The 15,130-nt window shown below is 40.7% G+C and overlaps 1 protein-coding gene across 1 annotated transcript in view; it reads left to right on the top strand.

The window, feature by feature from the left end:
- The window catches only part of LOC132820022 (sodium- and chloride-dependent neutral and basic amino acid transporter B(0+)-like), a gene marked incomplete at its 3' end in the record, with an annotated part of 109,512 nt that overhangs the window by 36,266 nt on the left and 58,116 nt on the right, over window positions 1-15,130 (top strand). Inside the window, exons 6-8 of the mRNA XM_060831949.1 lie at window positions 710-850; window positions 2,644-2,872; window positions 12,612-12,730. Coding sequence (XP_060687932.1) covers window positions 710-850; window positions 2,644-2,872; window positions 12,612-12,730 — 489 coding nt within the window. The remainder of the gene's footprint in view (window positions 1-709; window positions 851-2,643; window positions 2,873-12,611; window positions 12,731-15,130) is intronic.

Below are 15,130 nucleotides of genomic sequence, written 5' to 3'. Positions count from 1 at the left end.
TTGTAGCTTCCACAGAGCATGGTTACCCTTTGAGGGGATACAGCCTTGAAGAGGAGCAGATATGACACCTCATGCTGCTCAATCACCTGCCAAGTGTTCAGCCACAAACTGTGTGGGTCCTGCTCTGAACAACACAACAATCAGAGAAATGACGAGGCTGAAATACGTGTGAAAAAAAGTGTGAAGAACAGTCACAAATTGTAATATCCACAACTGAAATTGAACATAACTAATTTCTAGCCCCAGCAATGCCCCCAAATTCCTGAATGTGTCCCTCATTCTAAGGGTTTCAGTCACTGACACAGGGACTGGAGGAAATTCCAATTGCTGCGGAAGGCTGGGCAGGACTGGGGGAAGGGACTGAGCAGATTAGGGTCAGGGTTTTATTTACCATTTGTCTGGACTATTAGAATAGTAAAGAATCATGAAATATGAAATGTTGAATATATTCATGAAGTTCTCATCAATTCTCCTGAATACATCTGTCATTTCCCTGAATGTGATTAATTATAAAACTAAAAATAATATTGTAGAATTTAAACTTATTTCCAACATGTAGCTCAGTGTTAAATATCCCCATCATGTAGCCAACTGTCTTCTGATTCACTCTTTGTTTATATTCCTATCAGTTTACAATCAGCTGGATCCAATAAAGTAAATGTTGTACCACTAATACAGGAAAATCTTCCAATTTATTCTCCATTCTCAGGTTGTTTATTTCACTGCAATTATCCCGTATGTGGTTGTGACGATACTCCTGATCGGAGGGGTTACCCTGGAGGGAGCCTCTAAAGGAATTGAATTCTACATCGGAAGCCAGTCAGACTTCTCCAAACTGGCTGATGCTCAGGTAAGCTCAACAACAGAATCAATTGAATTTCAAAAATCACTTTTTTTTATTTAACTGTTCCTTCTTTTATTTTGTCTGATTGAGGTATTAAAATTTAGAATTGAAATGTACCTTTCAGTCTTTTGTTTGCATTTGGAAAGATCATTTTGCACATGTTGCGAAAAGCTAGCTGAGACTTTGTGATGAATTCTAATGAGTTAGTTTATTGTTGTAATCATCTTGGTATGAGCAGGAGGGAATCAATGCTAAGGGCTAGGATGATGAGATTAGATACAACTGGATGAGATCGGCAGTGGGATGCAAAGGATTGTTTATTCTCAGTGCCTCTTTCTTTCTGAAATCATGGATTGATTCAGTTATCAGATTTTCAGTTACGATCACTTATGAGACTATGTCATCAATATTTGTTCAATATACATTGGTGGGATATGGGCATTGCTGGCTGGCCAGCATTCATTGCCCATCTCTACTTGCCCTTGAGGACGGCAAAGCTGTGGTAGTCCATTTGACATCTCCTGACCTGTTTAATGTCAGTGATATTTGGAGTTTATCGAGAAGTGGGAGATGGCATTGTCACAATATCATCTGTACCTGAGATGTGACTACAGAGAGAAAGCAACTGAGCATCTGCTTAACCAAGTAAATTGTTTGATTGCAAAATTAACAGCACATGAACTGTGATAGTGAAGGAAATGTAACTCTCAATGAGTGAACTTAGAGTAGTTCAGAAATGAAATGCAGAATTTTATGCCCTTCCAAATGACAATTTGGGAGCAATGGGACATGAAATTGGGTGGGAAAGCATTAGTTTGTAGCTTCTTGTCACTCATCTATCGTGATGGCAGAAGATTCATGGATGGGTTTTGATGCTCTGCCATTAATTATGGTGTTTAAGTGGCCAATGAATGGCCATTGAAACATCTCCTCCCTGGTTCTGCACCTACTTGTGGAGACCAGGGGACAATCATGAGGAAAAGTGAAATCAAAATCCTGTTGAATTCCTATCGGGCTTCCAAGAAGGGGGAATTCATCTAAAGGCATCAACACTTTTTTGAAGGACTCTACTTCATGTAGATGGGAGGACCTGGGGGAGCTACTGAGAGCTAAGATCCTGCCTTTCAGTTGATCTTCTCCCCCTTCCCCCCAAACCCTTCTTCCACATCAACAATAATAATGTGACTCTACGCAGGTAATAGGTAATTTCACACTGAGCCAAGTTTGTAAATGTCAGGAGATATCATTTTTATAACAGCAGAGTGGTGCATATCAGAGATATTTCTCTGAACCTCTGAGTGCAGTCAGAAATTGCTGTGGAATTTACACATAAATAACAAGGAGCATCTGGAGCCTCACCATTTAAGTATAAGATGGTTCGTTACAAATGTGCACTCAGTTTGACATTCATACCTATTTTAAATCTAATTTAAATCATTTTTGTGATCCAAATTAACCCCAATGTATGCAGTTTACATTTTGCTTAACAGACTGCAGTGCAGAAAATAGCAATGTCTTTGCAGAAGATCAGATTTTTGGTCCAGTGGGGTTTTATTTCTGCTATGAGTCAATTTTGGAGGGAAAATCTTAAAGTTGGCAGCAAGTAGTCAAAGGAAAATCAAATGATGGCCCTCCTATTAAGTGAGATGGTGTTGATCAGAGCTAGTTTAATTCAGTCAGATCACATTGAGCTGCTGGACTAACTCACACTATGCTTCTTGTGGTCAATGTAGTTTTTCAGTTGAATGAGTTCAAGTGAAATCGTTCAGCGCTGATGAATTCTCCCTTCTATTTATCAGGTCTGGAAAGATGCTGCAACACAAATTTTCTACTCGACATCAGTGGGTTGGGGCAGTTTAATCACATTGTCATCCTACAACAAATTCCACAACAACTGTTACCAAGATACCATCATTGTCTGTGTTGTTAATTGTGCTACGAGTGTGTTTGCGGGATTTATCATCTTCTCCACTCTTGGACACATGGCTCATGTGCAAAACAAGCCCGTTTCAGAGGTTGCACAGTCAGGTAAATACAAAGTTAACCATACTATTCTGCTGCAGGATGGCACATATGTGTCATTTGTTTGACATCGATGGGGTACAAGAGGACACCTGGGCCTGAGTGTAATGTGCCCAAAAGAGCATTGAGTCAATGGGATTAATGGAATGAGAAAGGAACAGAAAAATAATTGAGAATGATAGTAACAGGGCAACAGGCAAACATAAGACAGGTGCTCAGAGAATTCAGTAACAGAAAGATCAACTTTTCCTACATTATTGGAATTGGTGCACAATGAAGTTCTCATGGAATGATTGTGTTTATTAGTGGCTTCTATTTCCGGATTTATTTTGATGTTAAATAAAAGTTGGGTTGATAGCTAGGGAATGGTAGAACAATTATTGCGTGGCAGTGATTAGATTACTGAATAACCTGAGTATCTGTCCAGGGACAACCATGCCAACCACCACCACCTGCCTCCTCCTATTCATTCTCGCAGGATAACTCTGCCGTTCTGGAAGCAAGATTTGAGAGATTCAGCAAACCTCTAGTGATTTTGAGATGTACTCCATTTGAACTTGATTTGACACCTTCAGGAAGCCAGTGGTTTGATCCACCATGTTCCTGTTGGTAGCAAGTGTTCCATTGTACACCAGCTTGAGTAGCAAGGAAGAACCACCAGCAAGGGCAGGTCTGGATATTCCAGTTGTTCTGAACTCCTTGTCACTGCCCTCTTGTTTGACTGAGGCTGGAGGAGTGCATTATCTCCCACTCATCCACTACTCCATTGATAACAGCATGCATGTAAATGTTTTACCCAGTAACCACCATGGGCAATGATATAACTTAGCGAGAATGGGTTTAAACTTAGAAGATCTATAAACCAGGTTTCTTTGGGAATCCAAGATGGCGGCGACCCAGCAAGTCTGAGTCTACAGTGCTCCTCCCAAGACTTGGGCAAAGTGGGTCGCCCACCCCCACCACACTCACCAAATCATTTAAAATAGTTTTTACTTAATGTAATTAGTTGTTTAGTATTGAATTTAAACAATTTCATCTCCAGTAAAAATGACTAAAGGGGAGCCTGCAGCTCTCAGCAAGCAGGAATCCATCCCCCACCCTCTCCAGCTGCAGAAGAGGCATCCGCAGCCGCCCCGGAGGGCTTACTTTCGGTGGCGAGCCTCGTGGGAGTAATATCCAAACTTGATGCAAAGATTGACGCTTTTATAGAAGAATCCTGAAGCCGATGGGACTCACTCTCGGCCGCGCTGCAAAAGCAAGACATCAAGGAAATCGAGCGCTGAGTCGGAGGGGCGGAGCTAAAGGCCGCGACCTCCGAAACTACAGCACAATCGGCCGTGAATCAGGTCCGGATTCTCGAACAGCGAGTCTGGACCTTAGAGAATCACATTGACGACCTCGAGAATTGAGGCTGTCGAAAAAATATTCATTTGCTGGGCCTTCCCGAACGGGAAGAGGAAGGCCAGCTTACAGTGTTCCTTGAACAGTGGCTTCCACAGCTTTTAAATCTGGAGGCTGGATCAGGCCAGGTAAGGGTGGAATGGGACTACTGGGTTGCAATACGCGGACCCGGCTCAAACCAGCGTCCCCGCCCGGTCCTGTTCCGGCTGCAGAGTTATAAGGAGAGGCAGATACTTTTAGAAGCCTCCAGAAATCTTGGAAAAGATCTCCAAGCCATGATCTATAAAGGATCCAAGATCATGTTATTCCAGGACTTTTCCCCAGCTCTGGTCTGAAAGATGAAGGCGTTTGATGAGGCAACGAAGTGTTTAAGGGACTTAAGTATTCAGTACTCCTTGCGCTACCCAGCGACGCTACGCTTTAACCATGAAGGGTCCATGTATAACTTCGGATCGCTGGAAAAGACCAAGGAATTTTTGGACTCTCTTAGATAAATTGTAAGAGATAATTGATGTTGGTTTGCTTTCCCCCCACTCCGGTTTACATCCCACCCTCCCTTTTTTTAATATATTAATCATTTTTTTACCTTACTGTTTAATATTATCTTGGGGGGTGGGGAGAGGGATTTATTTATTTGTTCTCTACTTAACGATTTTCTCCACCTCCTTGTTTTTTTTATTTTATGTATATATATATATGGCTGGGGGGTCTAGTTAATGTTGGTTGGGGGAGGGGGGTAGGGTGCTCACTGTTAACTCTAGTTCTGTAGTATATTTGAATTTTCTTCATCCTATTGAGGAGCGCCTGGGTCAAGGGTGGGGCACTGGTTTGGAGGGGATACAATAGACTTTTGGAAAGGAAGTGATACCCCCGGGAACAAGGGGGAAAATCTCCATTTAAATACGTTTTATATTTTTTTTATTTCGAAATAGTTTTTTATTTTACTGTTGTGAGTGTATTAGAGAGCCTTTATTTTTGTGAATTTTATATGCTCTATGCTCGGGATGTTCTGGATAGGGTTTCCCCTCCCGAGGGATCTCGGATTTGCCTGGACGATTATGGTTGATCAGTCGGTTAAGTGGTGCACCTGGAATGTCAAGGGGAGTAATTCACCAGTCAAAAGGAAGAAAATATTATCAAACCTCAAGAAAGAAAGGGTTGATATAGCTCTCCTACAGGAGACACACTTATTGGATAAAGAACACTTGAAATTACGACAGGGTGGATTTGATCAGGCCTTTTTTTCTTCTTTTAGCTCAAAACGCAGGGGAGTTGTTATTCTTATTCGGAAGAATTTCCCTTTCAAAATCCTAAATCAGATAAAAGACGAATCTGGACGATATATTCTGATTAAAGCCCTTATAAATGGAGAGGAATATGGGATTTTAAATTGTATTGCCCCCGGCACTTCCTTTTAAATTTATAATGGAAGCCTTCTCAAAGTTGATGGCTCTCGGTGCCCGTCATACAATTATAGCGGGAGACTTTAATTGTATTATGGATCCGGAAATAGATAGGATTCCCAAGAGTACTGCAGGAGTATCTCCCAGATCTAGACAATTGGTGGATTTGAACAAAGAGTTAGGACTAGAAAATATATGGAGATGCCTTCATCCACAGGGCAGAGATTTTTCTTTTTACTCCAATCCACACAAATGCCATACCAGAATTGATCTTTTTTTGCCCCTCGATTTTTTAAAATTCCATATCATCCTGTAAAATAGGCAGTATTACAATTTCTGATCACGCTGCTGTATATATGGAAATCAAGGCGAGGAACAATGAGACATCACCCTGGCATTGGCGTATGGACCCCTTCCTGATGAAAGACAGGAAATTTGTAAAGTACTTCTCTCAAGAATTTAAAACTTTTTTAGAAATTAATTTAGGTACGGCTAGCAACCAATCAATGATGTGGGAGACCATCAAAGCTTACGCACGAGGTTTGATCATCTCATACTCAGCGACCCAGAAAAAATTAAAGGGAGAACAACAGCGTCTGCTCGAAGCTCGCTTAAAAGCAGCTGAAACAGCATACGCTGACAGACCTTCTATTATCAAATTGCAAAGGATTACGGCCCTTAGGACAGCTCAAAACACCACCCTTACCCAAACGGCTAAGAGGGAAATATTATTTGCAAAACAAAGGTCATATGAATTTGGTAAATACTTAGCATTTCTTGCAAAGAAAAAGAAGGCCCCTCAAATATCACGTCTATCAAGGAAAGTACTGGTATTTTTACTCATGATTGTAAAAGGATTAACGCAATCTTTAGAAAATTTTATTCTGATTTATATAAATCGCAGGATTGTGAAGACAGGACTTGGAGGATGCAATCATTTTTTAAAAACTTGACCTTTCTGGACCTAACTCGGGAACAGATATCGGTCTTGAATGTTCCCCTAACAATCCAAGAAATACTTGACACAATCAGGCAACTTCAGAGCGGTAAGGCACCTGGCCCAGATGGCTTTCAAGCTGAATTCTATAAAGAATTTACAGGAATATTGGCTGGTCCACTTATGGACATGTATAACTACTCATACAGTCAGGGCTGTCTCCCACCTTCACTGAAAGAGGCAAATATCTCTCTTATCCTTAAAAAAGGAAAGGACCCAGAAGATTGTGTGTCATACAGATCAATATCCTTGCTAAATGTAGATTTTAAAATCCTCTCTAAAACGTTAGCATTGAGGCTAGAAAGGGTATTGCCACATATCATAAAGGAGGATCAGACGGGGTTTATTAAGGGCCGTAGATCATCCAATAATGTTAGAAGGGTTTTGAATGTGATTCAAGCCTGCCATCAGGGAAAGATACCAGGAATATTAGTCTCATTAGATGCAGAAAAGGCATTCGACAGGGTTGAATGGTCATATTTGTTTTACACATTGGAAAGCTTTGGCGTTGGAAAGGTGTTTACCAAATGGGTCTCAACACTGTATAGTGATCCCAAAGCAGTTGTGATTACCAATGGATTAGGCTCGGATAACTTCAGTATGGATAGGGGCTGCCGTCAGGGATGTTCTTTCTCACCATTGCTATTAACGCTAATAATTGAGCCACTAGCAGAAGCTATACAGGCCGACCCTAATATAACGACCCCGAGGATTGGTACAGGTAAACATAAAATTACCCTTTATGCAGATGATGTTCTTCTATTCCTCAGTAATCCTTTGATGTCCGTGCCTCGCTTAATCCAAGTTATTAATACATTTAGTGTATTTTCAGGCTATAAAATTAATTTCTCAAAATCGGAGGCTCTGCCAATGGGTGGCCTTGCTAGTATATCCCACTTATTGGACGGATCCCACTTTCCCTTTCGGTGGTCCCTGGAGGATTTTTTATAACTAGACATTTTTATTACCCCAGCATTTGGTCAGTTATACAAGGCTAACTTTGTGCATTTACTGGAAAGGATAAGGCAGGACCTCCAGCGATGGGGAGACCTTCCAATTTCCTGGCTAGGTAGAATAGCACTAATTAAAATGAATGTCCTGCCCCGTCTCCTATACCCTATGAGAATGCTTCTGGTGATGCTGCTGAGGCTGGCACGATGTAAATCATAAGGCTAGTTGGGTTTCTTTATTTGGAATCATAGACAGCCCCTCATTAAGCTGAAGAAGCTACAGCTTCCACAGGCAAGGGGAGGATTGGATTTCCCAGATTTTAGGAAATATCAGTTAAGTTCCCTATTAAGTTACATAGCTGATTGGGTCTTGTCTGACCCGCAATCAATGTGGCTGGACATCGAGGCTTCTCAAGTAAAATGCCCACTTATTAACCTTTTATTTTCAGACAAGAGGAAAATCATTACGGATCACTGTAAAAACCCCATAATACTAAACACAATTAAAGCTTGGAATATAATGCGGCAAAATGAGGGCAACTCACATAAAACATCCCCCTATGCTCCGATAGTGGGAGCATGGGGATTTCAACTGGGGTTTACAGATGCCACTTTCAAACTCTGGAGATCCAGGAGTATCTCTTGTTTAGGGGGTCTACTTAAAGAAGGGATCCTGATGTCTTTTGAACAGCTGCATCAGAAATTCGGATTACCTAATTGAGACCTCTTTCGATACTTCCAAATTCGAGATTACATACAGAAGAAGACTACGTTATTAGATAGTCTTTATAAATCAGATAGAGAATGTAGAATGCTATGGCCAATGGGGGTATCTTCCATCAGTACTATTTATCATTTACTACATGGTGAAGTATCGGGAGATATAGACAATCTGCTTAAAATATGGGATCAGGATTTGGGACTAGAAATCTCTATAGAAACGTGGAATGACATTTGGGAAAATGCCAGAAGAATCACCATCTGCAACAGAACTCAGGCTATTCAGCTGAAGATACTTCATAGGGCCCATATAGCACCGGATCGATTGGCAAAATTTAAGGCAGGAACATCTCCAATGTGTCCCAAATGTAAAATAGAGGTGGGCACTTTTGTACATTGCCTATGGACCTGTCATAAGATCCGTAGATATTGGACTAAAGTAGCAACTGCTCTGACAGAAATCTTAGGAACGGAAATTAGAGTGGACCCTGTATCTCTCCTTTTGGGCTTTTCGATCTTACCCTCCCTGGATATGCACGGGAAGAGATTATTTTCTATTCTCTCTTTCTATGCAAGGAAAAATATTTTGGTAAACTGGGTGGCTGAGGGCCCCCCTGGACTTTCAATTTGGCACAGATTAGTTATGGAATGTATTCCCCTTGATTTCCTTACAAATATGGTGCACCAAAAGACCAAATTATTCCATAAAATATGGCAGCCCTTCTTGAATTATATAAATACATATATTTCCTAACAAGGGCTTTTATTTAATTGAAATGGCGAACCTGGCTGGTCCGTGGCCCCTTGGGAGAGGAATCCCGCACGAATACGGGTTTTGTTACATATGATGTTAATACATTTCCAGCATGTATCTCAGTACCCAATTTCTGTGTTATCCGTTGGGTTTTTGTTTCTCTTATTTGAATAATGTAAGAGACTTAATTCTGCACTCTGGTTAGTTGTAGGTTAGATTAGTAGTTAGTTGAGTTTTTTTGTCGGTTTTTTTGGTAAATTTTGGTTATTATTTATTTAAGATTTAATTGTATATCAATGTTTATGCTTGGGTTTTTTTATTTTGTAAACTTGTAAAAATGTTAAATTTTCAATTAAAATACCTATAAAAAAACAAGTTTCTTTAAAATTATTGATTCCCATTGAAAGTAGGCATTATTCAACAAATGTATAGAACTGATTTAACATAGTTTGAGATATGAAATTACTGGCCTTCGACATATCCAGTTCACAATTAAGATGTCACAATCTCACCATTCTGAATTACTGATCTCATGCCCATACATTCATCCTTATATTCAGGGTGTGCCACATGGTATGTTCCAGAAGTAATTGGAATGTCTCAGCTGAGACTTTTTGAATTTGCCTCAACATCAGTGACTATACGGAATTAAATGTAGCAGTGTGTGTTGATTGTACGCAGGACTAATATTATCATTTGTTTTGTATCCATTGTTCAGGGTTTGGTTTGGCCTTTATTGCCTACCCAGAGGCCCTTGCACAGTTGCCATGGGCAACTTTATGGTCCATTTTATTTTTCTTCATGCTGCTCACTTTGGGACTTGACACACTGTTTGCAAGTTTTGGTAAGAATGACATCTTTTAAGTTCAACAATAATGTTACTTAATTTAACCAATCTCTTTCTACTTCTATAAAAGGAACTTATCTAAGCTATTATGTTTGGAACTACTGCTGATGATTGTAATGCATGAGAAAACAATGTTACTCTATAGTCAAATTCTCCACAATGTCTTAATGAAACCTCAGCTTGGTTGAATGAAGTGTGTTCCAAGTTGTAGGAAAGAAATATTCAGGTCATTGTTACCTAACATCTGGAAGATTTACAGTGGAATTCATGTTTTTTAAAAATCTGCATTCATGTTCAGTTGTTCAGCTGTTCACAATTTTGTTTTTCTTCATTCATTCATGGGATGAGATCATTGCTGGCTAGGCAGCATTTATTGCCCATCTCTAATTGCCCAGATGGCAGTTGAGAGTCAACCACATTGCAACGGGTCTGGAGCCACATTTAGGCCAGATCAAGTAAGGATGGCAGCTTCCTTCTAGATTAGACTTACAGTGTGGAAACAGGCCCTTCGGCCCAAAGTCCACACCGACCCGCCGAAGCACAACCCACCCATACCCCTACATTTACCCCTTACCTAACACTATGGGCAATTTCATGGCCAATTCACCTGACCCGCACATCACCCAGCACCAAACCCACGCAGACACGGGGAGAATGTGCAAAGTCAGTCGCCTGAGTCGGGAATTGAACCCGGGTCTACAGGCGCTGTGAGGCAGCAGCTAACCACTGTGCCACCGTGCCACCCACAAAAGACATTAGGACACAAAAGACATTCTCTAAAAGACATTAGGAAATCAGGTCAGCTTTTCCAACAATCAATTCATGGTCATCATTAGATTCTTAATTCCACCAACTGCCATGGCAGGATTTGAGCCTGGGTCCCTTGGATATAATCTCTGGATTAACAGTCCAACGGTAATACCATTAGGCCATTGCTTCCCCTTTCCTTGTTCTTTCTGTTGTATCATACAACTCAAATTTCTGTTTCTGCTGCCAAGTTCTAGGTGTCTCAATATAATAACTATCATTTTTGATGTACATCTAGACCCTTCTCATCAGGAACAGGATTTGTTAAAATGTATTGAGCAGCAATTATGTTGTGATTCAGTTAACAGACTAATCTGGAGGCCTGGATAAATGACCTGGAGACATGAGATCAATCCTCACCTCTATGTCAAAAAAGAACTGCAGATGCTGGAAATCAGAAATTGCAGGAAGAACTCAGCAGGTTTGGCAGCATCTGTAGAGAGGAAGCACAGTTAATGTTTTGAGTCCAGTGACCCTTCTTCAAAAAACAGCATTCTGAAGTAGGGTCACTGGATCTGAAATGTTAATTCTGCTTTCTCTCCACAGATGCTGCCAAACCTGCAGAGTGTTTCCAATAGTTTCTGGTTGTGTTTCACGTCAGTGTCTGAGGAATTTGAATTCAATCAAATAAACCTGGATGAAATAACATTGCTGTCAGTAATTTTGACTGTAGAGCTATCATTGTGTCAGAAAAACCCATCTGACACCTAATGCCTTTTATAGAAGGAGATTGTGTGTGAGAGACCTTCTTGAAAACCTCAGAACCATAATCATATGTTAGACCCTGGAATCCTTGATGTGCATTTTGCTTCAATGCTTTATGTTATTAAAGAATCCAACAGAATATTTATTGCAGCTCACTGTTATATACAAACATTATATTCATGTACGCTTCTCGGTGAGTATGAAAGTACTCAATTACAACATGCAGCACAGTTTGTCAGTATGTCATGCTTGAAGTGGCCCAAGTCAAGATAGTTTCTGAGACCTTTCTGCTCTTAAGTCACATAATTATGCAGGGTTTATATAATGCCTTACAGGTTATTATATTAGATAAGATTCCCTACTGTGTGGAAACAGACCCTTTGGCCCAACAGGTACACACCGACCCTCCGAAGAGTAACCCACCCAGACCCATTCTCTGACGTTTACTCCTGACTAATGCACCTAATACTACAGGCATTTTAGCATGGCCAATTCACCTAATTTGCACATCCTTGGATTGTGGGAGGAAACCAAGCATCCGGAGGAAACCCATGCAGACATCACAACCCACACTCATTCCACACAGACAGGCACCCAAGGCTGGAATTGAACCTGGGTCCCTGGCACTGTGAGGCAGCAATGCTAACCACTGAGCAACCTTGCTGCCCCACAGTGCTGTGGTAACATATTAATTGTGAGGCATGAAACAACAACCCTCTCTGAAATAAAGTGGCAAGCCACTCAGTTGTGGCTCATTGCTCCGATAGGAAAAATAAACCAGATGAACTGCCTGGCATCAGAAACAGCAAAGGTACAATCTTCCCAATCAGTGTTGCAAACTCTTCTGCAATACAATCTGAGAGAGTTCTCCCACACATTGTTGAACCAAATGTCTAATATTGTCATTCCCACTGAATCACAGCCTATAGCCCACATCTCAGAATCTTCTATCACCCACCCTGAGATGGTGAGTTACTTTCAGGAGACATTAGCAAGCCTCCATTTTCCAAACATTGCTCTTATACAATTCTGCCCATAGACAGAGAAATCTCTCCCCATTGGCTCCTTCAGTCCTCTTGGCTGCCATTTCTCTGGTGGTGGATTTATCTAAGACTTGGTATAAATCATTAATTAATCACTGATAACTCTTGTTTTCAATAGAAACAGTAATAACAAGCCTGCTGGACCAGTTTCCTGAGTTCCTTAGGCCAAAGCGTCTTTATCTGACAGCTGGTCTTTGTTTGTTATTTTATTTCCTTGGCCTTCTGTTTGTAACACAGGTAAGTTGTAGCTTAGTCATTTGCTATGTTTCCACATGAGCAATCAACCCTCTCTAGACAAGGATACTCAGTAAAATGAGACACTGTTTCATAAATCACAAAGAATTAAGTTCAGTCTAAATAAGCTCCCAGCATTTAGAACCCCACTGCTGGTTTGGTTTTGGACCAGGGATGGTGATAAAAATGGATAATTGGCAGTCCAGAATAAGAAGAATGAACTGGAGGAGAGCTGACTTCAATGGGCAAAGAATGGAGCTGAGCCAGAGAGACAGGAACAAAATTATGGTGGGAAAAACAGTCACTGAACAAAGGGCTATGTTTAAAATAGACATGATTCAGGTACAATCAAGGTATGTTCCCTCAAAAAGCAAAAGGAGAACAAACAAATGCAGAGCTCTGAGGATGAACAAAGGAGATAGAATACAAAATGAAGAAGAAAAAGTGAGGTTATGATGTGTGTCAAGACAAAAACTTCAAGCAGAACACTAAGGTTCAAAGGGGAAGTGAAAAGCATATTGGAGAAGTGAAGGGGGTTTAATAAGAAGATTAAGGTCAGAGGTAAAGCCACCATGGGTCTACTGGGCCACAGAGAGGCGACGAGTGATGGTTTAATGTGAGAATCACCACACCTCAGGGAAGGGGAGAGGTTGATACTTCGTGGTATCTTCAGCTGGTGCAGGAATTGAAACGCACCTCTGACATCTCTCAGCATTTCAAGACAGCTGTCCAGCCAAATGTACTAACTGATTAGAAAGCACTGATGAGAAAGCACTGTCAGCCAAACATATCAAGGAATTCCAAAGTCTTCTATAGGCACATTAATAGCAAAATGAGGAGTTGAGTCAATTAGGGTAAAAAAGTGGTTTACACAGTGAATCATAGAATCCTATAGTACAGAAGAGGACCTTTGGCCCTCAAGTCTGTACAACCAAAATTATATTAATTCTACATTAATCTCACTTTCCAGCACTTGGCCCACAAGTTGAAATATAGGACATATGGAGACAAGAGACATGACTAAGGTGTTAACTGAATACCTTGCATCTGTCTTTACCAAGGAGATGGAAGCGACACCAGTTATAGTAATGGTGGAGGAAGCTCTATCACGATAAAGATCAATATTCACCAGGAAGAAGTTTTGAGTAGGCAATCAATATTTAAATTGACAAGGTCCAGAAGCAGGTGTCATGCATCCAAGAACATTTAGGGAAGCAAGTGTAGAAATTAAAGCACCACTGACCATAATTTTCCAGCCTTCCCTAAACTCAGGGGAGGTGCTGACTGGTTAGACAATTGCAGACGTTACGCCTTTATTTGTAAAAAAAAACCTGTGAAGGTAAGCCCAGCAATGACAGACAATTCAGTTTAACTTCAGTGGTGGATAAAAATCTGGAAACAAATATTAATGACAGAATCAGTTGAGGCATAGATAAATATGTGGGTTAATTAGGAACAGTCAGCGTGGATTTCTAAAAGGCAAATCATGGCTGACAATTCTTGAAGAGGTAATAGAAAGGATCGATGAGGGTAATGTCATTGATGTGGTGTACATGAACTTTCAAAACTCACTTTAAGCAATGTTACACAGCAGACTTATGAAGAAAGTTATAGCTCATGGTATAAAGGAGATAATAGCAGTCTGGATACAAAATTGGCTGGGTGAAAGAAAATGGAGAATAGTGATCACCAAATATTTTTTGGGTTGTAGGAAGGCTTGTAATGGAGTTCGCCAGAGATCGGGATTGGAACAAAAACAGAAATTGCTGGTGAAACCCAGAAAGCCTGGCAGCATCTGTAGGGAGAAAGCAGAGTTAATGTTTCAAGTCCAGTGACTCATCATCGAGAAATGGTAACTCCACTTTCTCACCAGAGATGTACCGTAGCTGCTAGGTTTCACCAGCAATTTCTGTTTGTGTTTTTGATTCAGATGTCCAACATCCATAGTTCCTTGTTTTACATCAGTTGTGGGAGCCCTGCTTTTCCTGCTTTATTTGCAGGGTATAGACCTTGTCTTGTTCCAAGACCTTGTTTCAAAGTTTGGAGGTGACATGAACCTTGGAAGGATTGTAAACTCTAAGCAAGAGAGTTGAAAAGTCCACAAGTTCACAGATGTGTTGGTGGAGTGAGCAGGTAGCTTCCAGGTAAAGCTCAATGCAAGAAGTTTGAGACGATCCATTTTGGGGGGAGAAAACATTTGTAACGTCAGGGGTGCAGTACTTAAGAAGTGCAGGAGTGGTCTGGGCAGCTTTTCACAGATCATTGAAGATAGTAGGACATGTAGAGAGAGCATATGGTATCCTGGGCTTTAATAATAGAGTTATTAGGGTATAATAGCAAGAAGGTTATGTTGAACTTGTATAAGAAATTTGTTAATCCTCACCAGGTGTGCTGAGCACTGTT

The sequence above is a fragment of the Hemiscyllium ocellatum genome, chromosome 11, assembly GCF_020745735.1.
Source record: "Hemiscyllium ocellatum isolate sHemOce1 chromosome 11, sHemOce1.pat.X.cur, whole genome shotgun sequence".
Classification (NCBI taxonomy): Eukaryota; Metazoa; Chordata; class Chondrichthyes; order Orectolobiformes; family Hemiscylliidae; genus Hemiscyllium; species Hemiscyllium ocellatum.
The sequence above is the reverse complement of the archived record's forward strand: the minus strand, read 5'-3'. Positions and strand labels throughout refer to the sequence as shown.